Source organism: Triturus cristatus, chromosome 3_2 (assembly GCF_964204655.1).
Source record: "Triturus cristatus chromosome 3_2, aTriCri1.1, whole genome shotgun sequence".
Lineage (NCBI taxonomy): Eukaryota > Metazoa > Chordata > Amphibia > Caudata > Salamandridae > Triturus > Triturus cristatus.
In genome coordinates this window covers 88,261,247-88,288,912 of record NC_140584.1, presented here as the reverse complement: position 1 = coordinate 88,288,912, position 27,666 = coordinate 88,261,247, and the positions used below count along the sequence as shown (strand labels likewise).

The following is a 27,666-nucleotide window of genomic DNA, read 5'->3' as shown; positions in this document are numbered from 1 at the left end:
CTTCAGATCCTTCAGCTCTCTCTCTCCCCTCGCCTATGGTGACTACCTCTCAAACTCTGGGCAGAGGTTGTAGGTCTACAGGTCCTGCACAGGGTCATGCGTATAACAGTTGAGTGAGACTTTGGCAAAATCAGTCATTTGTCAGGCACTCAATGCCAGACTTGTGTTTAAGAGCGTTCCACCCCAACGTGTTTATCAGAGAAACTGGCCTGTCAAGCAACATCCACATTTTTCTGTGACTGGAACTGGGGTAGCATGGCTCCTCTCTAACCCCGTGCTGCTTGCAGGAAATAAAAGAAACCCACAGCCTGCTGACATCAGTTTCACAAATCCGTAGATCAATAAATACATATGGTGTGGCCTTTCATGACTTTGTATGCGGTCTGGCGTGCTTTATGTGTGACAATTAAATACAAAAGATTACCTTTCCCAGGCAGTAGCATGCAAGGGCCAGAAACTTCATCCATTCTGTTTGGTCAGAAAAGTGGCCAGCAGCTAAGATGGTGTCAAAAGCTTCCTTTGGGAGGCTCAGCCGCATCCATATGAGTTGAAGGTCAGAGGATCTGACTGTAGGCTTGCCGGCCACCTAAAGAGAAAAAAAACCCATAGGCAATGTTTAGGTAAGTACTTTACAAATGAACAAACAGAATGCCTCATGAAAGAGCATGGCCTACAGACACAATGAAATGATCTGCATATGCTCAGTGGCTACTTGTATCTTGCTTAAGGCCTGCACTGGTGATTAATGTTCACCAATGAGAATACAGCAGCAAGTTTTCACTGCTACGAATGCACTATCATGTGGTTTGCAGCTATTTAGGCTTACCTCTCTCAAAACAGCCTTGAGGGAAGGGGGAGGCAGAGTCTCACAACCAACCCTCCTAGGTTGCCTTGCTGCTGTGTGCCACGTACTAACAAGCACTGGCAATGCCAATGGGTCGGTCTTTAAAGGAATGTTATATGGTAATGTGATATAGGAAAACCACAGGAGTGTAACCCATAGACCCAACTGAGATCAGGGTAAATGCAAAATACTTACAACAATATCTCAGCAGGAATTATTGGATTCTTTGCAATTGTATGCACAAAACATTACAAAACACAAAGCAAGTAAAAAGAGGCTTCAAATAATTTGATTAATGCGCCCGTAGGCGTCATGTATTTGGAGAAGATTAATGAAAAATATATACAAATTGTAACAGCACTATTTGGTATGAATACCAAAACAACCCTAAAGAAGAAAGTGTACAATGTGGTCGTGACAATGGAGTGACGGCGCAAGTGACAACGTGAAAGAAACCATAGCAAAATGGCGCAAAACAGTAATTACAAGATATGTACAAGATGAAAGGTTCAAGACATCCACTTTTTTCAATTGTTCATTTGATATTTTTCAAAATTATTCAGAGAACCAAACATTAGAGGGCGCCAGAAAGAGTTAAGGCTGATGGGCACAGGTCGACGACGTTTCGATCCTATTCAATTAGGATCATCCTCAGGACCAGGGTCGCAAAATTCAGGGAGTGCTGAGGCACGGGAAGGAGCGGCTCGGTTGTAGAAGGAACCGGAGAGTAGATCATATAACGTCCCGGTAGAGATTCAATGGAAGCACGAATGAATGTAGTGTGTCTATTGTAGAGGGTACAGGGTGGACTGGTGAGCCGATCACATGATCACCGAGAGGGTAAGGAATTTGGCGTCTCGCTAACAGGAGCGGAGCTGGGGAGCCAGGGAGGGACGCGAAGGAACGCTTCAATAATTTTTGATGAGCAGGTCAGGGGAGTCAGGGTCCAAAGACTACACGAAGGTACACCAAGCCGCCACGGACGTGTGCGGTACTCGAACGCTGAATTTTGCGACCCTGGTCCTGAGGATGATCCTAATTGAATAGGATCGAAACGTCGTCGACCTGTGCCCATCAGCCTTAACTCTTTCTGGCGCCCTCTAATGTTTGGTTCTCTGAATAATTTTGAAAAATATCAAATGAACAATTGAAAAAAGTGGATGTCTTGAACCTTTCATCTTGTACATATCTTGTAATTACTGTTTTGCGCCATTTTGCTATGGTTTCTTTCACGTTGTCACTTGCACCGTCACTCCATTGTCACGAGCACATTGTACACTTTCTTCTTTAGGGTTGTTTTGGTATTCATACCAAATAGTGCTGTTACAATTTGTATATATTTTTCATTAATCTTCTCCAAATACATGACGCCTACGGGCGCATTAATCAAATTATTTGAAGCCTCTTTTTACTTGCTTTGTGTTTTGTAATGTTTTGTGCATACAATTGCAAAGAATCCAATAATTCCTGCTGAGATATTGTTGTAAGTATTTTATATGGTAATGTGAAGCATTACACGATAAATACCATGGAGGGTGATATATTTATGTGTGGAAGCGAAAAACTGTAGAATATTGGCGTAGGTCAAAATGTCAGGGGACAGTTGCACTTTCAAGCCAGACCTAAACATCCAAGTAGGTTAATGACTGCCCTCCTCCCATTTGTGCTGCTGCCAAAGAAAACCAATGTAAATTATCTACTTATCGAAGACATTTTAATAGCATTACAATGTCATGTGTGTGCCCCCATGAGCTCAAGCTAAGTTACCTGTATAAAGAAACAAAATGATCACAGATGTGTTGAGGGCAAGCACTTTTTAGTGTGGGAGCACACAATTTCTGCCCAATCAAAACATGTACTCTTGGCTTCCAGCATGTGAGAGACACCCAAGCGCCTCTCTGGTGATGCTCAAATAATTGTCTGGCGACCGCTGTGCAGTCACGCCAGACCATAAAAACGCAGTTCTGAGGTTCGGACATAACTCTGGCAAATTATCTGCTGAGAATTTTATAGCAGAGTAAAATATGCAGCAGGCAGAGTTCATCGATAGAAACAGTGCTACTTTGAAAAACAGGACCTCACTAGAATAAGTTGCATGACACTGCTCATCAAAAATAATTAGCAAAGCACAGTGTGCCAAAGGTGCTGGTACAATTTATCGAGCGCTGGCCTAACATCAGGTCATGAAAGGACTAGGGGGTGTGAAAAATCTAACTGCTACCTACAGAGAGAGTGTACCAAAGAGGATTTAAAGATTTTATTTATCCTTGTATGTACCAAATACATCAAACTTAATGTGTTTTGTGTTGCTTGAACCAACATTGTTCCCATCAGACTTTGGAATTAAGAGTCAATGTGTCTTTTGTGCATTGCATGGTGCTGGACCATTTGGAAATACTTAAATGTTTACTTTGTTATGTATATATGTGTGTTCGAATATTCTTGACTTGTCTTGCAAAGTGCACTGTACCACAGGCAGAGTGTCACTAGGCTGAAGGTAAAATATATGTCTTTGTGTTAAAATAGTTAACCCACTTAAATGGCCTTTTATCGCTCTTTGACCGTCTCAATTCTAAAGTTACAGTGGGAGAGCGGCTCAGATACCTTATGAACATGCTGGTTTGGACTGGCAGGCAGCCCAAAATAGTGTGGTCTAAAATGCCAATGCCCTACAACCTGGATGGCTTTCAGTGAAGGCTGGTACTTTTAGCAGGGAGACGTGCGGACAGCACACAAACACATACATATACATAAACACTGAGTCACATTCATGCATTCACACATGCGCACGCACACACGCACACACATCCATTCACAAAACTCACTCCCAAATATTCATGCATGCAGGCACACACCAAAAATTCCACACAAAAAATCACACTCACTGCATAGCTCTACCTTGGAGATATGAGGAAGGTTGGGACTGCTGCCTTTCCTCCAGCCAATGAGGGGTGGCAGCAGGCAGCAGTACCTACTCGTCACATAGGGGGATGCTGTCAGTGAGAGTTGCTGACCCCACCTACTCGGTGCCGTGGTGTCAGTAATTGACACTCTGCCCTGGGCCCTTTAGAGCTCTGAACTGAAGCGCCCAGTTCTGAAGCAGTCAGCAACGCCCCCCCTCGTCACTTGGGAGAGGGCCTTGACGTGCTTTGCTAGGCTGAAGTGTTCACACCCACAGGAGCTGTGACATCTTCAGCCCGGCAAAGTTCCCCTCAGGCAGTCAAGAGCGTGCACATTTAAGGCATGTCTAGCTCCAGGGTGCCTGACCTTTAAATAAAGAGGGGTGTCTGTCAGGCTGGCCTTTGCTCAGCCTGACACTTGTCTTTTTGGGCAAAAGGTGAGGGGCGTGGTTCCTCATGGCATTAGAATGGGCCGCGGCTGACGGCTTTGTTGTCCGAAACTTCGAAATATACCACTTAGTGGAATAAGCTCAATTCGCTCATTGTTGGCTACATGAATCATGACAGCAACCTCATCACAACCAGGAGGCAGCCCTGATCTCCCCTAGACCTCTAGGTGCCCATAAACTATTCAAGAGTCCGTGCCCCCATGCTGACATAAATACAGCTAAGTGTACTCAACAGGAATGGGCTACACCTGCTACACAAGGCAAAGTGCTCCTCAAATCTCCTGTTAATTCGAAATCCAAAGGAAGAAATTACTAATAACCCTCGGGTGATCAAACAGCTGCACACTAGGGATCTGCACACTGTTGGTGATCTCTTTATGGAAAAGTGGATCCTAACATTTGCGGAGTTCGTATTTAATGCAGTAGCTAATCCCATGAATTAACTGACGTATCATTGTAACCACAGTTCAATGAGAGACTTATGCCCAACTTTTCCCGACAAAACTCTAGAATGGCCAATTTTTACAATCATGTTAATCAATCCTACCTCAGCTAAACTATTTACACGCATGTATAATTGTACCATAAACTCTATATAGCCTACCACTCAGAATGTGAAAGCTGGCTGGGTACCTGAACTAGGCCAGGATATCTCAGATGCCCAATGGCATCTGAGATATCCTGTCGGCAAGCTAAAGATACCTTGTCCAGTTGTAAACTCAGACTTATTCAGCTGAAATTCCTTCACAGGGAACATTATAATCCTATTTCAATATTCTGCTTTGGATTGCTCAGTGAATCAAACTGCTGGAGATGCGGCTCCTTTGAGGCAAACTTTATACATAAGGCTTGATCTTCTTCCCAAATATACACATATTGGCTAAAACTTGGAGATGATCTCCACTGACCCGTCTTTGTCTTCCTTAATGGCCTCTCTGGGCTACGTTAAAGATATAACTAAACCCTACTGCAAAATCATTGCAATGACCCTCCTACTGGGTGAGAGGAGATTCACCATGAACTGGCGGGGTAAGGGAAATCCTAGTTATACACACTGGCTGAGAGATTTAACCACTTGCTAGGGAACATTCTGACACCCATAGCACTCTGCTTTCCCCGGCATACTGCCCTAGGGTCATTTGGGCTTCACTTCATTCACATCTTGCCACCCTTCCTCATCAGCCATGAAGTCCTAGGGACACATTACAGCTCAACCATCTTAAACAGACTCTTGGTTTTGGGAATTTAACTCTAACAGAATTATTGGGCGTAAGCAATATACTGCTGTGAATGTCACATAAACTGCTGTTGTTAAAATTAAAAATAAACGTTTTACAAAAGGTTATTTAGGGGTGCTGCATCATCTCCAGCACCCCTGCAGTGTGCTTTAAATATGGGGGCTTCAGAGGCCTCAGAAAGGTTAACCATAATTCTGAGCAGTGCTTAAATAGTAAAATAATAAGTGGCAGGTCTTAAAATGTTCTTCGGAAGCCCGCTGCTGAATACCAGTGTACCGAATATAACGGCTTTCAAGCCTTGATTTCACCTCATGCCTTTTTCTTCCACCACTCTATTCTGCATCTTATCTCACTCTTGCAGGTTCTTTTTCATCTGTGCTTTTTAGGTTTTGCCTGAACAGCGCTTGCGCTGTGCTCGTGAAATCTATTGTATTCAATATAAATCTTTAAAGGGGCTTACATCCCACCCCCTTTCTTTTCATTGATTCCTGTGCTTGCCACTTACATTTCCTCAATTTCTATTGGCTGCAGCTTATCGTTTCCTGTTGCTCCTTTTGTTGTTCCTCTTGTGCTTCTCTTATCAGTGTTCCGTTGCTGAAGTACTGTTTCCATCTGCTTTTGGGGCACTTTAAAAAAAAATGTTTTGCTTGCACAGCGCTTGCGCTGTGCTTGTTCACATAATCATAAGGGGCAGTGACATCATCTTCCCTGCACAGCGCTTGCACTGTGCTGTGCTTGTCAACGTTTGCCTGCACACTGGCAGAGCCGGGCCGAGAGCTGCTGTCACATCCTGACTCAAATTTCAGTGACCATGCCTGTGAGTGAATCACATCAAGGAACGCCACCACCACTTTCAGCCAATCAGCCATTTGGAATTCTATGCAACGGAGTAAGATTGGTTGAGGGGATGACAAAGCTTCTATCTTAGGTGGCCTTAGAAATTACGAGCCCCGCCTGTTCGCAGATGACTCGTAGAATATGTTCAGTTTGGGATTGGTTGTCATGAGATAATCTGTTAAAAAGATCAGCAATGTACAAAGGATGCTAGGCTGAATCTACGGACTGCTCAAAAAAGTAGCTGACTGGTACCCCGTTTAGACACAATTTTATTATGATCACATATTGTACTTCACAGTCTAATTGCAGTTAAGATCACAATGCAGGCGAATCAGTTAATGAAAAGGATACTATTACTTAGAGCCATTTAAAGCATTGTTTATTCTTAAATTTGTCACCAAAACGTTTACACATGCACACCCGGGCATCTGCAAACCATGGAGAGGCAAGCAAGTAGCAGTGACATCATCTCCCGTCCACAGCACTTGCGCTGTGCTTGTCTATGTAATCATTCTCCCCCTAACTGCACGCATTTCAAGCTTGCTTGTTGGCTTAGTTTTTTTTCCTGCTTCTGCACACCATGGAGAGGCAAGCAAGGAGCAGTGATATCTGAATATGGACTAATGAGCATACACTCAACAACTTCCATACATTGATTTGAAGTGAAACCGCTGACATTAACAGTAAAAGTAAAAGCGTGGCATGTACACAGATATGGAGGTTATTTCTTCTTTTATTGAAAGTTACTGTCAATTCTTTTTTCACTGACCACACCTTTAACAATGTTCGGTACTGTCTTTTATGAGCACTATAGCGCAGCAAACGCACTCTGTACCTAGAGTGCCTGTGGACCCGTGCTTTCTAACAAAACACAAATGTGAAAAACCCTGATAGCAAATTCACAATGGGCACTGGTAACACTCAGGATTAAATTACTCAATCCTTCTGAATGCTCTAGAGACCCATGCTGGCTCTGCATCCAGGTGGGCCGGTAAGTAAAGTTCTGAAATAATTTCCTACTAACATCCATCCCCTTGAAAGAGTCTATTAGGGGCCGAGGAAGGCATGTTGCTCGCTCGTTGCTGTATTTTCTCACCCCGTAGCAGCATCCTATGCTGCCTCCCTGCTCTTTGACTAATCCCATTTCCTATTTTCCAAATTGCTACCTCTCACTTTTATAGAATTGTTTTTTTTGTTTTTTAACTCAACGTGGTACTCTGTTATATTAAAAGATACATTATTGGTCCTCGCTAAGTGATGCGCATTTGGCCTTTGAGTGGTGCGTTTGTGGATGTCATTCATTTGGGGCGACGAGGCTTGCAGTTTGCATGCTCAATGTTTCCTTTTATTCTCTGTTCTCTCTGAGTATAAGTGACTTCTTAAAGTTCCAGACCCTATTCTTTTAGCCATTACATTTACAAGCAGTTGCGTGTGATCGGCGTGCCAATGTGTGTAATCACGTTTAACAGCTGCTGGCTTCCAAAAGAAAGAGAAGTGGACACAGTGGCGGCAGAGTGTGTAGACATCCTAAAGCATAACACAACTCGGGGAGCAAATGGAAGAAATGGCATTTGTTGCCGTTGTTGATATTTGCTTAGCAGGCAGCTGTCTCCGGCATATATTAGGACACAGCACGGCTTCACCTCATTTCGTAACTTTGCGAAACACTTTCACCTACCCTCAGACACCACTCACCCCACACACTCACCCACCATTTACTCTGCACAGTTACCCTGACATTTCGCTCGCAGTCAGATACTGCTCACCCAACTCTCACAGTGCTGACTCTGCACTCACATACCACTGACATAGCTCTCATCCAGCACTCACATTGCTCTCACCCTCCACCCACACCTCTCACCCTGAACTCAAACCGCTCATCCTGCACTTATACTGTTAACATACCATTCACCCTATGTTTGCACATCGAAGGTAACATCTCTCACCTTGTACACTCACACAATTCTCATTCTGCACTAAGCACACATCAATCACCATGCATTGTGGCACTTACACCCTGCACCCAGACCCTTATCAATCTTCATTCATGCACCACTCACCCTGCACAGAGAGCACTCACACCATTCTCTCTGCACTCATACACTGCTTCCATACCTCTTAACTTATTATTAATCCCACAGATGAAACATAATGCATTTACCAATGCGTGTTCCTTTTGTCACTGATTTTCCATCTTTTGCTTCCTCCTCCTTTCCTCTTAGTTGTCTTTCTCTCTCTTGTTCTGTAAAAGGCTTGTGATGAAAAATAAGTCCTGCTCCCCAAAAAAGAGTGCCGGTGGGCCTCAACCACAACCACCGGCTTAAATTAGGCACTGATCTTGAGGTTTAAAAAACACAGGGGTCTTCCGCGTAAGTCAGTGTGCATACCCTGACACCTCACTTGTCAAGCTGTGGCAAGATGTTGAAGACTCAGACTTGCTTGACTTGCATATTTTGAGCCTAGGATGATAAGCTAGTTCTACATCATGTGCTTTGTTGGCCTATTTACTTTTGTCTTCAGCAGGAAAGAGTAAAGGGAAATAGTGCTATAAATGTGGCGTCTGAGAGCATGGTGTTATTCATGTCTCAGGTTGTACATAATTCCCCTCGGTGTGCGCATTCCATATCACTGATTCATGCCACCAGCAGTGAACAAGCATGAACAGTAGGCTGACAAGTACCACAAAAGGATGTCTCATGAAATGGATAAATGAATAGGTGCATGAATGGGTGAGTGAGCAGTAGCGGCAGGAGTGGAGAATACACTCCCACCACCAACACGAATGCAGCTGTTCACGCACTGACCCATAGTCCTACCAATTAATCTATTTTTACTCAATTATTCATCCAGTCATGTGTTCAAACATTTCCTGGCCGTTCATCCACCCACACACTCAACCATTCATGTATGCACTCTGTCAATCAACCATTCATCCACACATCCTATCACTCACACATCCATTCCATCTACCCATTGACTCATTTTCGAATATACCCACAAATCAATACACACAATTACACAAACAAAATTGCAAATCAAGGAAGAGGCACTTTAATTAAAACCAAGGTCAGACCTATTGCCTATGCTTGTTGGAAGTATAGTCTGAGCCTAACGCATCTCAGCCCCACTAAAAAGAAAGATTTAATCATAGAGCGGGAATGCGCTTCTATTCCTTTTATGCAATTCATTTTTTCACATCATTCTTAAAGTTTGGTGAAAAGTTAGACATCAAGTGCAAGCCCCTGGTCCGAGCTTTGATTCTGACTCATTTTTGTGTTTCTTTTGTGGTTGTTTTCAACTATTTCCTTATCTTAAACAATGTGACGGCAAACTGATAATCTCTTAGAGTAGGAAATCCTCCTTTCTTAAAAGCACTTTTAAGTTGCCTATGCAATTTGAAGATTTTTTAGGACGTCCAAAGAAAGCGAGCCAATATTTTGTTAGGTTTACATATTAGGAAGGTTTACTCAAAGCACACACATCCTGGAGAGCGTAAATAAATTTTGGTAGAACATTAACTTGCAGTGATGTCGATTGCTCCCAAAATATTTTGTCTTCTATGGAAAAAAGAACCAACTCTCCTACAACTGGACATTTTTGTCATACTCCGCTGTGAAGTTCAACTGCAATATCCCCAGCTTTCTGGTTTTTAGCATGTGATTAGTGACATAAGGGCCACTGCCACAACCTTGTACCTAGTTGAGGATTCTGGTTTTCTGAAAGTGTGTTGAAGAACTGATGAGTTAGAGGTATAGGAATACTATAGAAAAGGCAGAGTAATTTGAAGAGTATAATCATTTTGATCAGCGCAATCCTGCCCATTAGGGATATTGAGAGTTAATTCCTTTTTTGTATTTGGTACCCTATTTTCGCAATGGCAACACCATCCTTTTTCTCTAAGTAACCATGGCCATAACTTTTTGGATCCATATAGGATAGGAAGGTCAACTCCAAGAAATCAAGAGCCTTTGTGCCTTGAAAAATGCTGCCACTGCCTTTTCGGAGAGGTTTAGTTGATGCAGCAAAGCAAACAGTGTCCAAAGGTTATGAGTTGTTGACCTTCCCAGAATGAAACCTGCCTGGTCAGGGAGGACCACGTCAAGAAGGATCTTGTCTGGATTTTGACTAGGATTTTTGCATCAGTTTTGATAAGTGAGAGTAGTCTATAAGAGTCGCTGTGTGTAGGTGGTTTATAAGGTTTTAAGAGGTTAATGAGGACAGTTTCTCTAAATGAAGGAGGACAAGCGCCCTGTTCCAGTGCCTCATTATACACTTGTGGAAGCAGGTGGGCGAAAAAGCCTTATAGACTTCAGTGAACTCTGCTGCCTTGGTTATATTCTTCACTAAAGTGTGAGGGTTATGATCTCGCATGTATTGTCTTTCTAGCTCCTGAATATCTCACTCTAGGAGAGACACCAAATGAATGCACAATGTTTGGACGTAGGTGTTTCGAATGAGATTTTACTGGAGGAGTGGTCAAAGAACATGCATGGTAGATGTTCCTATATGTTTATAAAAACACGGATCACTGAGCATAAATCCAGAATCAGGAATAAGCACAGTACCTCAAGTCTAGCCATGCATTGGCTAGAAGCCAAACATTTGATTTCCCAACTACGTTTTCAAATCATAGAATCCATGGATGTGAAACCTGGTGTGGACATCACAAACGTACTTTTACGTAGAGAGCTCTTTTGGATTCAGAGACTTCAGACATTGGCCCCCAGTGGTCTTAACGATCGTCTAGATCTTTCATGCTTCTTATAATCACATCTTTCATAGATTTCTGCAACTTTTAGAGTCAAGCGTAGAAATTCAAGCATTATCATGATATGTCTTTGCTATTTAAAAGTTTTTGCAATTTGCATGAATGTCATTTCGCATTATTCCGGTGACTTAACTTTTTACAAAACCCGAGGATTGTTGTAACCAGTGCTTGTTTGTTTTTATCATTGACTACATTAAGTCTCTTCATATTTTTCATTTATTTTTTTAACTAACATTTTCTTAATTAATATTCACTTACATTTTGTTCACTATTCAGAAGTTTGTTCTGGCTCTCCTCTCCTCCTTTTTTATACTGTTTTTTCACCAGTTTCTCTTTATTATGTTGTTCATTATTTGCATTCATGTTTCAGAACTTTATTGACTAATTTGTAGTGGCCACAATTGACTGCGGTGCTGAGGATTCACTGACACTGAATATCTGCTCGTTGTGCGTCGTTGCCTCCGGTGTCCCTTTCTAAAATATCCAGTCTATTTTGCATTACCCCATGTACGTCTTGTTTAAATGAACGCTTTCGCTCACATCATCATTTTTTCCATTTCATTTTATCCGTCAAATGAACAATATAATACAACCCTTATTTTTTACATGGCTACGCGAGAAGCTTCTTTTTACTATGATGCGCGCTTGGCAGATATAATTATTATTGATACATTGTATCATTCCGAGGTGCGGACATACTTTGATATTAGATCTCATTGTCATTTATTTTTTTCGTTGTATGTTAGTTTACATACACTTCGTTCAAATGATTGTTCTCATCAGGACATTTAAAGTATTTCACCACATCGCGTTCTTGGCAAGTAAAAAATACTTTGTATTGTCAGACATCATGGCGCTACTTGTCAGTCCTCTGTCTATGACTATGAGTCTCACATCGGCTCAGCCATTGTAATGGGTTTAAATTTGGCGCGGTTCTCGTTAGTTGAAAAACTTTCGAAGAGAGGACATCATCTGTTCATAGCTGGTTGCACCCCGTCGCGTTCTTATAGTAAGTAGAATCTATTGCTTTTATTTATGATTTACGCTATAGGTCTTCAAACCTTAGCTAAAGAAGCGGAAGCTAATAGTCATTTCTCTTTTTTTCACCATCACGTCTGCAGCGCGTCTCTATGGAGACGAAACATTCACGTCTGGTTTAGACGCCGTTAGAGATATTCACACGCCACATCACTCGCTCTAGCTTTGACGTTATCGCCTGTTTCCGGGGGGTAAGTCATGTTGTTTTACAATATTTCCAAACGTGAGAGTTAATTCAAGCACTCGTTCTGATGGAGTCATTCCTTTTGGTTTTCAGCATCGGTTATCCTGCTTACATTGTTCAATTTTTATTAAGGCCACACCTACAAAATATTTGAGGTGAGCCAGCATCATTATTTATTCAGTAGACTTGTCGCATGTATTGAGTTTCCCCTCAGCATTTCTCTCGTGACTTTACTTCTGTTTTATTTAATTAAATGTCTTATTCGGGAGCCACGGTCATTCTTATTCTTATTTTTATTTTTTCACTTGCACTATTGGGTGATGGTATTCCTTCTGGTTAAACTCGTGGTTTTCTTTGAAAAGAAAGGCTGATTTACCACAATAGTGTCTCACGGTTGCATTATGAGCACCATGTGAATCAAGTAATCTGCCACCAAGTATCCTTCTTGCGAAAATAGGGTAACAATGTGTTGTATGTATAACAATATATATTTCTTTCACAGAACGCCCCTGACGAAGGGACAACCAAGTCCCGAAATGCATTGGGCTCATCACAAGCATTTCGATGTGATCTCATGAAATATTATGTGGCATGTTTAAATATTATATTGTTTATGGCAGTTGTCTACCATTCTCTGTAAAAATGTTGACACATGACCAATGTAATTATTTTTTTTGAAGCTGTTGTTTGCATATATGTCGAAAATATATGTTTAAACGAGTAATTGAGTTGGATGTTTTTTGACTGATAATCTTTTGTAAATTTTTGCGAATTGAGATTAATTGTTAGTGACGTAGTTCACAATTAGCACAGTGCGCAGCGTCAATCATTAGGTGATTGAACCATTGTATCTAGTTTTTTCATGCCTGATAGACAGCGGGCATTACGCTGCAGCACCTATATCACTCAGATCAAACCTAGGGGTAAATTAGAAAACTAGGAGTGCTCTGCTCACACTGCTCTGTATCATTATTTCTCTGTCTTGGCAGTAGCACCCAACAGTTCAATATGTCTTTTGATGCAATTACGAGTATAACGGACAATAGAGCCAATACTAAAGCATACACCTCAGATGAGGCTTCACAAATTTATTCACTTATACAAGAAGTGAAGATTACGGACTCACATGGTGGCTCAATCACACAACAATTACGTCAACTGGAATTCATCACTAGGAGACAGCTTAACCAGAGACTTCATGCTTCTACGCTTGTTCAATACCATAAAGCAAAGAGAATTCCACGTGGACTACGCTTGGCCATTAAACCGATGTTATTTCGTTTCCATTTGAATACAGGTTTCATGGAGAAGTGGTACTCAATCCTTAATAAGTGCTCACTGGATCTTATTCTCCTCATAATTGAAGAACTGTCTAAAACGATTAAAGACTTAGAAGATGAAATCACCTCCTTGAAAACAGAATTAGAGTTCCGTATGGAAGCGGATTCTTGGAGACTACATCTGGAGATTCTCAACCAGAAATTAGACGGATATGAGAGGGAACTCCAAGAAGGCAAACTACGCAAGTATAGACGCGATACTATTGACTATAAACTTAATGAGGTTTATACGTGGGCAGAGATATACACTCGTAAGAGATTCGATACCAAGAAGACTCCCACAACTTCAGATGAAAGTTTAGCGTCAGAGAAAGAGACCACTACTAGCCGCACACCGGCATCTACATTACATTCAGCTCGCCCGTCGGGTTCCACTACATCGGGGGATCAACCATCAACTAGTACAACACCTACAGCTTCAACATCGTCTACATCTACTTTTTTGTCACAGGCAGCGGACCAGGGACGTCCACCTTCTACAAAAGAGATGTCCAAATCTATCCCGCAAGAAAAACCAGGAGAGGGAAAGGAAAGCAGCGGCAAAGCTTTGCGAAGCGGCAAAACGGTGACCTAGTTATCAATATATCATCATACAATCTTTCCCACCAAGAAAAATCTCTTTTGGGACGTGGTCTTTCGTTTGTTCCGACGACACATACTAACCATTTGCAAACACAAGGTGAATTTTATAGATTCATGCGAAGTATACGACTGAAACATTTTTTCAATGAAGTTGAAATTGACACTACACAAGATGAGATCTCCTCGCATCATCCATTCAAACCTAAGAGTACCTTTATGCCACCAACAACGCATAAAACTTTGGATAGTTTTGAGACACTGGTCAATAAAGACTTGGAAAAACTTAACTACAAACCAAAACATCATAACAATTTGTCTAAACATGAACGTCTAATTTTGTCCAAGCTATCACAGAACCCGTCGATCACAATTCAGCCTGCGGATAAAGGTGGGGCAATAGTGCTGATGGATACAGAATATTACAACTCCAAAGTCTTGACACATATTTCTGATACCAACACTTATTTACAATTGGCAGGTGATCCCACATCACAGCTTTTGGAGTTACTCAAGTCCATTCTCAATGATGCTCTTGAACAAACATGGATTGACAATAATACACGTCTCTTTCTATTGTCTACCAACCCACAACGGCCCCATTTGTACATGATCCCTAAAATACATAAGGATCCTCAAGACCCTCCGTTCCGCCCAATAGTCTCTGGATGTAAATCTATTTTTGACCCCATTGGCAAATTTCTGGATTATTTTCTTCAGAAGTTTGTACAAGCTTGGCAAACCTACATCAAGGATACCACTCATTTTTTACAACTACTCCAACAAACCACAATCGGACCTTTGGACTCCGTATATTTATGCACCATTGATGTTACAGCGCTCTACACCTCCATTCCTCATGCGGATGGCCTTGAAGCGGCAGAATGGGCATTACTTCAAATGGAAGACGTGAACATTGAGAAGGTCCTGATCTTGCAACTTCTGAAGTTCTGTTTACACAACAGCTATTTTCAATATCAAGACAAATTTTATGCCCAACTGAATGGCACTTCAATGGGTTTTTCAGGAGCACCAGCCTATGCAAACATCTATATGGCTCAATATGAACTGGAATACATCATTTCCAACCCAGATTGGTGGTCAAAAATACGTCTCTACTGTCGCTTCATAGATGACATCTTCCTAATTTGGGGCGACACAAAACAGTCTTTTATCTCCATGATAGAGACTCTTAATAGCCAACATACCCATATTCAGTTGACTTATAATATTCATCAGGAGTCTATTCATTATCTGGACGTACAAGTCACCAAATCATCAACGAACCAATTTCACACCACTGTTTTCCACAAACCTACCGATCGCAATAGCCTATTATCCTTCACAAGCTTTCATCCACGTCATCTAATTCACAATTTGCCAATGTCACAATTTACAAGAATACGCCGTATTTGTTCTGACCCTGACAACAGTACTCTTCAACTCCAAACAACTGTTGAGAAATTTTCTGCAAGAGGGTACCCCGAAGAGGTACTACAGACTTGTCTCACACGAGCCATATCCATCCCGAGGACTGATTTACTCAAACAGAAACTTAAGACTTCCCCAACTAAATTGGTATTTGTCAGCAACTTCTCAACATCCTCATCCAAAATCAAGCATATCATCCTAACACGGTGGGAATTATTACAACAAGAACAGGATTTCCAACAACTGTATCTTGAAAAACCGATATTTGCATACAAAAGAGGCAAAAATCTGCGGAACCTATTGAAATTCTCTAAAATCACGGACAAATCTACTATCTATCATGGTACCCGTAAATGTCATTCATGTATTCATTGCAATAATGTCATCACTGGGAACACTTTAACTCATCCTATGTCTGGCTTAAATATTCCTTTGCAACACAACAGCGACTGCAACACAACTCATGTCATTTACTGCATAAAATGCCCTTGTGGCAAAGCCTATGTAGGCAAGACTGAAAGGAAAATAAAAACACGGATCACTGAGCATAAATCCAGAATCAGGAATAAGCACAGTACCTCAAGTCTAGCCATGCATTGGCTAGAAGCCAAACATTTGATTTCCCAACTACGTTTTCAAATCATAGAATCCATGGATGTGAAACCTGGTGTGGACATCACAAACGTACTTTTACGTAGAGAGCTCTTTTGGATTCAGAGACTTCAGACATTGGCCCCCAGTGGTCTTAACGATCGTCTAGATCTTTCATGCTTCTTATAATCACATCTTTCATAGATTTCTGCAACTTTTAGAGTCAAGCGTAGAAATTCAAGCATTATCATGATATGTCTTTGCTATTTAAAAGTTTTTGCAATTTGCATGAATGTCATTTCGCATTATTCCTGTGACTTAACTTTTTACAAAACCCGAGGATTGTTGTAACCAGTGCTTGTTTGTTTTTATCATTGACTACATTAAGTCTCTTCATATTTTTCATTTATTTTTTTAACTAACATTTTCTTAATTAATATTCACTTACATTTTGTTCACTATTCAGAAGTTTGTTCTGGCTCTCCTCTCCTCCTTTTTTATACTGTTTTTTCACCAGTTTCTCTTTATTATGTTGTTCATTATTTGCATTCATGTTTCAGAACTTTATTGACTAATTTGTAGTGGCCACAATTGACTGCGGTGCTGAGGATTCACTGACACTGAATATCTGCTCGTTGTGCGTCGTTGCCTCCGGTGTCCCTTTCTAAAATATCCAGTCTATTTTGCATTACCCCATGTACGTCTTGTTTAAATGAACGCTTTCGCTCACATCATCATTTTTTCCATTTCATTTTATCCGTCAAATGAACAATATAATACAACCCTTATTTTTTACATGGCTACGCGAGAAGCTTCTTTTTACTATGATGCGCGCTTGGCAGATATAATTATTATTGATACATTGTATCATTCCGAGGTGCGGACATACTTTGATATTAGATCTCATTGTCATTTATTTTTTTCGTTGTATGTTAGTTTACATACACTTCGTTCAAATGATTGTTCTCATCAGGACATTTAAAGTATTTCACCACATCGCGTTCTTGGCAAGTAAAAAATACTTTGTATTGTCAGACATCATGGCGCTACTTGTCAGTCCTCTGTCTATGACTATGAGTCTCACATCGGCTCAGCCATTGTAATGGGTTTAAATTTGGCGCGGTTCTCGTTAGTTGAAAAACTTTCGAAGAGAGGACATCATCCGTTCATAGCTGGTTGCACCCCGTCGCGTTCTTATAGTAAGTAGAATCTATTGCTTTTATTTATGATTTACGCTATAGGTCTTCAAACCTTAGCTAAAGAAGCGGAAGCTAATAGTCATTTCTCTTTTTTTCACCATCACGTCTGCAGCGCGTCTCTATGGAGACGAAACATTCACGTCTGGTTTAGACGCCGTTAGAGATATTCACACGCCACATCACTCGCTCTAGCTTTGACGTTATCGCCTGTTTCCGGGGGGTAAGTCATGTTGTTTTACAATATTTCCAAACGTGAGAGTTAATTCAAGCACTCGTTCTGATGGAGTCATTCCTTTTGGTTTTCAGCATCGGTTATCCTGCTTACATTGTTCAATTTTTATTAAGGCCACACCTACAAAATATTTGAGGTGAGCCAGCATCATTATTTATTCAGTAGACTTGTCGCATGTATTGAGTTTCCCCTCAGCATTTCTCTCGTGACTTTACTTCTGTTTTATTTAATTAAATGTCTTATTCGGGAGCCACGGTCATTCTTATTCTTATTTTTATTTTTTCACTTGCACTATTGGGTGATGGTATTCCTTCTGGTTAAACTCGTGGTTTTCTTTGAAAAGAAAGGCTGATTTACCACAATAGTGTCTCACGGTTGCATTATGAGCACCATGTGAATCAAGTAATCTGCCACCATGTATCCTTCTTGCGAAAATAGGGTAACAATGTGTTGTATGTATAACAATATATATTTCTTTCACAGAACGCCCCTGACGAAGGGACAACCAAGTCCCGAAATGCATTGGGCTCATCACAAGCATTTCGATGTGATCTCATGAAATATTATGTGGCATGTTTAAATATTATATTGTTTATGGCAGTTGTCTACCATTCTCTGTAAAAATGTTGACACATGACCAATGTAATTATTTTTTTTGAAGCTGTTGTTTGCATATATGTCGAAAATATATGTTTAAACGAGTAATTGAGTTGGATGTTTTTTGACTGATAATCTTTTGTAAATTTTTGCGAATTGAGATTAATTGTTAGTGACGTAGTTCACAATTAGCACAGTGCGCAGCGTCAATCATTAGGTGATTGAACCATTGTATCTAGTTTTTTCATGCCTGATAGACAGCGGGCATTACGCTGCAGCACCTATATCACTCAGATCAAACCTAGGGGTAAATTAGAAAACTAGGAGTGCTCTGCTCACACCGCTCTGTACCTATATGTTTCCGACAGGTACAAATATCATGTGATATCATTTATAAAGGTTAAGTCTTGCACTGGACCCATGTGCAGTTGATATGTGCGTACCCTTGGTGGTGTGCAATCTATGTTGCATCTGTCAATAAGTCACTACGTGTCCATGATTTGAGAAAGTGTGTTAGCCGCAGCATGGGGTGTATGAGGTTCAGTGAATGAATAGTCAGTACGTCTATCAAGGACTAGGTTAAAGCAGGGCAAGACTGGGAACCCAAAGCAGTCCCTGGCAACTTTGTCAGACCAGCCTCCCCCCCCCCCCCACCCCGGAGGGGGTGCAAGTGTCAAGCACTGCTGCTTAACAAACCCGAGCCCCAGCACTGCTGTTTTTGCTACTGGGGGTCGATATTGGTGCATCGCTGCAAAACCATATCCCACTGTTCCAAAACCAGTCCCCACCCTTCCAGCCTCCCGGGCAAACGCCTGATGCCCGCTATGGCCTGTCCGCCCATGGTTTAAAGATCCCACCCCACAGTACTGTCTGGGGCGATAGCACAAGATATTCCAGATCTGTTGGAGAGATTTGGGCTCGTCTGTGTTAGGGCCACATGTATTGATGAGCATTAAGTGTTTCTCACCAGTAAGTTCTTGGACTAAATGATACCAGCCTAGGCGGTTGTTATCTTTATGTAATGGTGTGGTGAGGGGGCCACTTATAATTAGCAGTCCTGTTCAAAGGGCATAGGAAGAGTAGTTTGCCAAAAGACTATAGTCAGCCCACCTTAATGCTAAGGTAAAGTTGGTCGGGGCACCAAAATCTATCTCATGCAGGAAAACAACTTAAATTTTTTGACGGTCATAATAGGACAGTGTGTGTCACATTTTTCACGTTCCATGTCAATAAATAAATAAGTGGTGACCCACTATTGGACTGGGTCATGGATAGGCGCAAAATGCTTTTCATAAAGTGTCTGGAGTGTAGTTGTGGACTTTTTTTTGCACAAGGTGGCACAAGAACGGAATGCCAAAGAATACTGACACCTGAATCATTCACAATAGATCTGCATGTCAAAAGTACAGCTCTAACACCCTTTTATCCACCCACACCAGCCGGCCAAACCTGCCAGTGCCACCCCAACAACATCAGAATAATTCAAACTCAGTGCTCCACACAAACCAAACATCAGTTATCTTCCTAACAATGTTAGCGGGCCTACCTGAGGAGGGAAGGGATTTACATCCAAAGGGTCAACCTTTCAGTGCCACCTAAAAGGGGAGTGCCTGTCAGCCAGATAGGCTAAACATGCAGAGGTACAGGGTACTACTGGTAGTATGTGAACAGCATCTATATAGATTTGGCCTCCATGGGACATCATAGACATCGACAAATCTAATAGTTTGAACTATCATTTGGCCGAGATTCAGAATAGGGCATATAGACCATCAGGGATTATTCTTGTCCATAGTGGAGCAGTGCTTGCTGGATGTATAAGCTAAACATACTGTGGTAACAGGTACTACTGGAAGAAGGTGAAAAGCATATATATATCGTTGGAATCCATGGGACATCATTAGACATCAACAAAACTAATATGTGAACTATCATATGACTGAGACTCAGAATAGGGAATATAGACCATCAAGGACAAATCTTGTCTATAGATGTGTTTAAACAGTGTAGCACCAGTACAGAGACTTCTTAATTGGCTAATCGAGCAGACTCTATCTCAAACCATGTTTACATCAGTGTTTAACAGGGGAACCTGTGGTACTGAATTGGCTGGTCACACCTATACCTGTACGGGTACCAAGCTGAAGCAGTCAACACTGCAGTCTATTCTATATCACTCATTTCCATACCTCCGAACTGCAGGACGATCTACCCCTGGTTTCAACTATGAGCTTCAAGAATAAGGGTGAGGTATTGTGCGGAGTGGAAAAATATGCGACTTGGTGCGATGTGTTTATATTTGCTTCTCTTGAGCCCTTCACACCACTGTGTCACAGTCTCTGAAGTTAAATAGTCTGCCACTGATTAGGCAATACGCTGCTGCTCTGGAAATGTGGGGGAGGTGGTACAGCGAAGCGGGGCCCCAGGGAACAATGAGCAGCAAGTTTGTTGGACATTAGGTTGTTGGTTGAGGGGGGTGTGAACCCTTCCCAAGCAACAGGCACAATCCTTGTCAGGGTGCACTACAATACTCACTAAATTAACCTGTGCTTAATCGTCTGGTAGCTTGGCACAAAAGCTGTCAGGCTTAACTTAGAGGCAATGTGTGAAGTATTTTTGCAGCACGCAAACAGAAATAAAGTGAAAACAAAACACAAGGACAATCCCACACTAGTGTAGAAAAATAGAGTGAAATTGAAAAAAATGATTTAACAACAAAAATCTAATCAGTAGAACCAGATATTTTCAATTTTAAAACTTTAAGGTAAGTACAGCTCCTAAAAGAACAAAGCGCCTCTCGCTGTTATCTGGTCAAGTGAAGATGAGTGAGAGTCTCAAGTTCAGGCCGACCATAATGGAGCACAAGCTGGATACATGGCCCAGATTTGTCCCGCTGAAAATGTTACCTACTAAAGTCCAGTCGAAGAGTTCAGTTAGAGGTGGAGGAGGTCACAAGGTATAGGGAGAGTGTCGCCGATGGCCATCACTATAGCATGAAAAGCAGGCTGGTCGTTGAGGTAGCGCAAAGATCATGAGAGAAAATGCACCTCTTGGCCACTATAAATCAAAAGGAGTACAGGGAGTCGGAGGTAAAACATTTGGTTTATTCAAACTTGAACGGATGCAAGACCCACAAGGAAAAAGCTATTCCGTGGAGGTAATGAGTGACCGCAATGAATTCTCCATTCATATTTATACTATACTTTAAACAAGTCTGCCTACACCCCTTCACTTCCCTCCCCCTAATCCATTGGAAAATTCCTTCCAGTTATACATACAAAAAGAATAGCTAACCACACTACATTTTCACGATAAGGGATCGCAAGCCATTGCTTAATTGCAAATTGAATGGAAAAAGACTAGCGTGACTTTCCATCTCAGAGAAACACAAATGATTAACAAAGTGTAATTATTCTATATTTACTTTTCCAAGGACATGGAGAGAAAAAAAATAAAGAATGTACAATTTCAGAATGTGCAAGGAAAATTCCTCAAACAACGTTGTAGAAAGTCAGGTGGATTTAAAAAAATGTCTGCACTCATGTTCATATTATATAACCTTTTCCTCACATGTTGGGTGTTGCGGATGGTCATTGCTGGAGATTGACATTGGCAGTCACCATGGGCTGTCAATGTCGTAACACGAAGTGCAGATCTCATGTTGTCTGCCGTCACTGGTGGTCACAGTAGCATGAAGAGTCAGGTTCACTAAGGCACGGGTGTTTGGCAAGGATGGCAAGATCTTGGCACAAACAAGCCCATTTGAAGTCAAGAAGAGCTCAAAACTTCAGTATTTTACATTTTCTTTTAGGAGGACCTCCAATGAGGCCACAGAAAGGGTCCAGGACCTGCGTGACACCTCTTGAGGATCTAGAACTCAATCGAGCAGAGGTCAGCAGAGCTGACAGGTCTAGTTGCAGGTCCAGTGCAGCAAGTTAGCTGAGAAGGTGCAGGGAGACCTCTGGAGCTTGTTCTGTCCCTGTAGCACAGAACAGGAGGTCAGTCAGCTGACCCTTGAAGTCACTTTAGCCAGGGATAAAGGGTGCAGATTCAGTCTCCCTTCTCAACAGTATTGCAGGTCTCAAGCAAAAGGGTAGTCCTCTCGCAGAAGGGCAGTCCTTTTGTAGTATTCACAGGTCCAGGAGTGCACTGAAGACTGGGTCTGAGGGTCCTCTTTTTATACCTGGTGCCCACTTTGAAGTGGAAGAAACTTCTGGAGTCTTTCCCCTGCAGAAGTGTCTTGAATTTCCTGCCTCAATCTCCTGGTCCCAGTGTATCTGCAGGCACACTGGGATAATGTGAAGTGCCTTGTGTGCGAGCTGAGGCAGTGCCTCTGAAGTGCAAATGTTACAGGTGACAGCTCCGCCCTTTCATCAAGTCAGGATGGCCCATCACGGATTTGGAATTCCTATAGCCCAACACCCAGGACATATTGTTTGGGGTCAAGGGCAACAAGTTTTCATTTGTATTTTGTCCTTGGGACAAGTAGGGCTAACCCTCTACAGCACAAACCCTTTGGCTGCCAGTTTACAGTCCCACATTATGGTTCAGGGAAAGGCATTGCCTGCAGTTAAGTTAATATTTGTGCCCATGGTTTAATGCTGCTCAAACTCGTATTTATGGTTCATTAATGCAAAGCCTTTATTATTAGGGTGAGTGCTCTAAGTAAATGTTGTAAGCTACGACTGCACTACTAACAGAGGCTCCAGTATAAAAATGTGTACACACGTTTTCAATGTTAAGCAATATGAGGCTATGCATAATGCTGCCAGAATGCTCTCTTATTGGATGCAAATATTTGCAGAAGCTTGAAAGCAAGATTGATGATTCTTTGCTTTCAAAATAAAATGTCCACAAAAAAATGCTTAAACATTTAACTAAACTACTGTAAAATTGGAGGTACCATTTCTTTACAGCATCATTTAGTAAAATGTGTTGATGTATGCTAGTATTTCCGAAAAATATTCCTAGTGGGAAATTAGTGTAAACAGTTCTAATAAGATAATGGGAAACAACAATAAACAAACATTGGTAAAGCCAATAGGTCTGAAATTGTTGATCAGCCTTTTGGTTTTGTCAATGCGTGACTTGTTCTGGCATGGTTTTTGCAAAACCTTGTTGGTGTTGGAGCTGCTGGGCCCTCACCATTATAACAAACATTGGCAAAAGCAAAAATTGTTTTGGTCTCAAAAATGCATACATTGCCACAGTAGTTCCTGCCACTGAACAATACAACTGTGTCGATGTGCTTCTTGTGAAAGAACAGAATGCTGTCACTCACAGTGAAGCTAGCCGATAGACAGAGAAAGAATTTTAATAAACAAAAAAGACCATGGTTAACGCCAGACCTAATTAGGGGCCCATTTATTAAATAAAGTCTCAAAAGTGCACCCATGTCCTTGCATTAAGTGCAGATATACGGCTTTCGTGAATTCACAAGACTTTACAGATTTAGGCCAAGAAATAGTACTCCTAGAAGGTATTTGTGAACTGCATTTTAGCATGAGCAAATATGCAGGTGTAGATTTGCTCATGCGAATATCTGAGTGTTTGTAAGATCACTTTCCATCCAACCACTTTTTTCCCAACCCTGGAAAACGTTTTATGACTGCCATTGTCAGGAGTAAATTTCCAACCTTTCTCAGTATCGAAAGAGATTAGAGAAGAGTCGGTGCAAACCCTTAAAACATGCAAGTTAGTAGGTTTGCACAGACTCAAAAGGGCATTCCAACCCTGGAACTGTTGCTTACCATTACATTCAGCCCCATTATGTAGATCTATGGAAACGGGGTGTGAGGACGAGCAGAACCTCAATATGGCCGACATCCCTACCCCTATTGAAGAAACAAAGAGCGTTCCAGCTCTCCGACGAAACACGGCGTGTGGATGGCCACGCCCTCACAAGGAGGAAGTGCCGAGCCGGAGCAGGGAGAGAAGGAGGGCGGCGAACACAGAGGAGGCGCGAAATCTGAGCAGCGGAGGCGCGAAATCTGAGTAGTGGAGGCGAGGGCGCAAAACAGGAGTCGAGGGGAGCAGACGACGCAGGAAGTGCAGCCTGAAGAACCGGAAGAGGGGACGACTTGGCATGCAGGGAAAACTGGAGCAGAAGTTCTCAAGAAATAACTGAACCACATCATTGCATGCAGTACAGGTGAACCCCAGAGTTAGAGCACTACTATAGTCCCACTCACCATGACCCAAGAGGTGCGTCGTGGTTCAAGGCAAGTATCTCCGCCTAAAAGCACTTTTGGTGGGGTTGGTGGGGGTCTACAACGTAGGAGGCACTCTGGGGACATACGACCTGGGAGAGTCACAGGGGGAAAGGATGTCACTCTGCACAGTCCTCCCTTTTTACCCTACATGCATACAACCCCCTTTTTTTGGTGGCGGTAGCACATGAATCTCCATTTCAATGGGAAGCCTATAACTCATTATTTGTTTTTGGCTTTTTGTTTATTTTCCTCTGCTGCCACGTATGAGGAGCGCCACTTCCTGACGAAGACAAGGAGGAAGAGTCCTGTGTGCAGTCAAGAAACCCTTGAGACTGGTGTCATTTTGGTTGCCTTGGTTTCCTTTTGTGTACTAAACGGAATACCCTAAAAACGTAACAGACTGTCTCCTACCTCGGCTTATTCTATCTCTCTCAATAATACATTCCCCCTCTTATATGTGGCAACATAAGGTAATTGCTAGTATTCCAACCCTACTCTGGTATGAGCCCTGGCATAATCAGAGAGGTTATTTCAGAGCTCCTATATAATGAGACTGCTGCCATAATTCTCACCTCCTTCTCTTTTGTCGGTCCATTGAGGTAACTTGGTTGTCATTGCTCTCCCGAACATCAAAGTCACAGGACTTTCACCTGTTGTCTAGTGAGGTGCTGAACGATAAGGTCGTAGGGTGGAATTCAACACAGTTTACCGTACGCTCAATAAGTCCGTTGGCCTCCAGACACAAAGGTGTACTCTTCTGATGCTTTATGTTCAGATGCTCCAGAAAATCCTTAAATTCTCAACTGTTGACGGTGGGCCATGATCAGACTTCAAAATGGCTGGAACGCCCCATGTTGCAAAAATACCAACAAGTCTCTCAATGACTCGCTCACGAGTTGTGGATGAGAGATCCTCTAATAATGGAAATCAACAGTACTCATCCACAGTTACCATCAGATGATGTCCATTGTCGAATGGACAAAATAAATCGACGGCTAATCCTTCCTATGCATGCTTAGGGAGTTCTGACATGGTAAGAGTATGTGGAGTAATGTTTATAGAGAGGAAATTACGTGGATGACAGGCCTTGAGTTCCTTTTCAACCCTCTCATCTAAATATGGAAACCAAACTTGAACACAGAGAGCTCTCTTGGTGGCAACAATACCACAATGCCCTTCGTGAGCCATTTCAATTATTTTCTGTCTGTAACTCTTCGGAATTAGGATTCTCGACCCTCGCAGTATAACTCCTACTTGAGTTAGGGACAGTTCATCTTTAACGCTATTGTATTTTTGGTATTTACCATCACTAATGAGAGGTCGTGCATGTCGGTTCCACGACTGATGTGCAATTATATCTTTCAACTTCAGCATTTCACTATCATGGGTTGTGGCAGTGATGATCTGGGCTAATGATATGGCAGCTGGGGTATTTGACTTTACAATGAAATTAATGTGGGCTTCAGCCGTTTTGAATGGAGTACCTTGATCTTATATAGGCACTCTGTAAACGTAGTCAACTGGGTTTTGATCCTTCCCTGGACAATGTACAATTGTGTAATCATACTGTTGTAATCAGAGTCCCCACCGTTCAATGCGAGGAGGCATCTTTGCTTTTGGATGGCCAAAGACAGTCAATATAGCTTGTTGATCAGTTACCAGGGTAAAAGGCTTTCAATACAGGAATACATGGAAATGTTCACAACCCCAAAACTACAGCCAAACTTTTCTTTTTCTGGTTGAGAGTAAGCACGTTCTCTTTGGGCCAAACTTCTACTGGCATATGCCTTCAAGCATGGGGGTGTCCACTGTGCTGTGTTAGGATACCGCCTAACCTGATGGGGCTAGTATCAACAACAACCTCTGTATGAAGCTTTTGATTGAAATAGGCCTTTTCGGTAGCAGTTTCAATGGCTTGTTTGATTTTCTTGAAACTACTCCCACACTCTTGTGACGACACAAACAAAATATCTATATTCATTAACTCTGGTAAGGGAACACTTACCGTAGCAAATTCTTGTATGTATCTTGAACATTAACTGGCCATGCCAAGAAATAGACATATCATATAAACATCTTGTGGGGGGATCAGCACTTGACAGCGCGTATACTTTAGCAGGATTAGGTGTAATACCCCCAACAGAAAAGATATGGCCAATGAATCGTAACTTTGGTGGAACTCACACTTGTCTGTATTCATAGTCAGGCCTGCACCAGTCAGTAAGCGACATGCTTGGGTGACAACTTTATCATGCTCCTTCTGGATAGCTCCGAAAATCTATATCGCTATAGTTGAAGGCATTCACAACTGGCTGTATGACACAACGAATGTTGTCTTGGAAAAGTTCTGCAACCGATGACACACCAAAACGGAGTATTTTATATAGAAACAGACTGACGTGTAGAAAAGGTTGTAATATACCGGCAATCTTCTTTGAGTTCCAACTGATAATAACCTTTATTTTAATCAAGGCGAGCGAAAACGTCTGCACAATTTAATTGCGTTATCATGTCAGTAATATGTGGACCTGGATGTCGTTTAATTGCCTTGCTTGCTTGACGCATTTCAACGCATATGCGTACAGATCCTTCAGTGTCCTTTTTGGGCACTACCACTATGGGAGAAACCCATGGTGTCCGACCAGATGAATGCTCAATAATGTCATGCTTAAGTAATGATTCAAGTTCTTTTTCAACAGCTTCTTGTAAATGAAAAGCAAGTCGTCTATGTCTGAGCAACAGGACGGACATTGTCATTAATGTGTAACTTAACTTTACTTTCATAGTCTTTAGCTTTTCCTAATCATGATACACTGAAGGAAATTGGCTTACTACTTCAAGATGAGCATTCATATTGTAATTCACAGAAATCAGTCCTATCTGAGCAGCAGTACTGAAAATGAGCAGACAGGCACTTGCCGCTGTACCTTGAAGCACATGGATGGGTGCTTATACCTTCGTCTTCTTGTTTTTCAGTGTTGCTACAAATTAACCCTGACTTTTTACGGGCATTAAAGCAGCCCAAGTATACATTTTGTTTTTCAATGGCGTAAGTCGAGGCATTAGAGACAATTCATTGTATTTCTCTACAGGCATTATGTTTATTGATGCACCACTATCGATGATGAAAGGTATCGAGCAGTCATTTATTTTCGATGTCATTTTCGGACAATGCTTGTATGACTTTGGTATGTTGAGTTTTCTTTGACTGAAATTTTTCCTCGAAT

The 27,666-nt window shown here is 41.8% G+C and overlaps 1 protein-coding gene and 2 long non-coding RNA genes across 3 annotated transcripts in view; 2 read left to right on the top strand and 1 right to left on the bottom strand.

The window, feature by feature from the left end:
• The window catches only part of LOC146856853 (ropporin-1-like), a 243,596-nt gene that overhangs the window by 67,947 nt on the left and 147,983 nt on the right, over window positions 1-27,666 (bottom strand). The window contains exon 7 of the mRNA XM_085646769.1: window positions 425-586. Within this exon, the coding sequence (XP_085502895.1) occupies window positions 425-586 (162 nt within the window). The remainder of the gene's footprint in view (window positions 1-424; window positions 587-27,666) is intronic.
• On the top strand, window positions 12,226-12,976 carry LOC146856855 (uncharacterized). Its single transcript, XR_014979510.1, has 3 exons — window positions 12,226-12,265; window positions 12,352-12,413; window positions 12,761-12,976. It is a non-coding gene; the product is annotated as an uncharacterized LOC146856855 (long non-coding RNA).
• Window positions 17,318-18,329, top strand: LOC146856854 (uncharacterized). The gene is made up of 4 exons (XR_014979509.1): window positions 17,318-17,398; window positions 17,511-17,618; window positions 17,705-17,766; window positions 18,114-18,329. It is a non-coding gene; the product is annotated as an uncharacterized LOC146856854 (long non-coding RNA).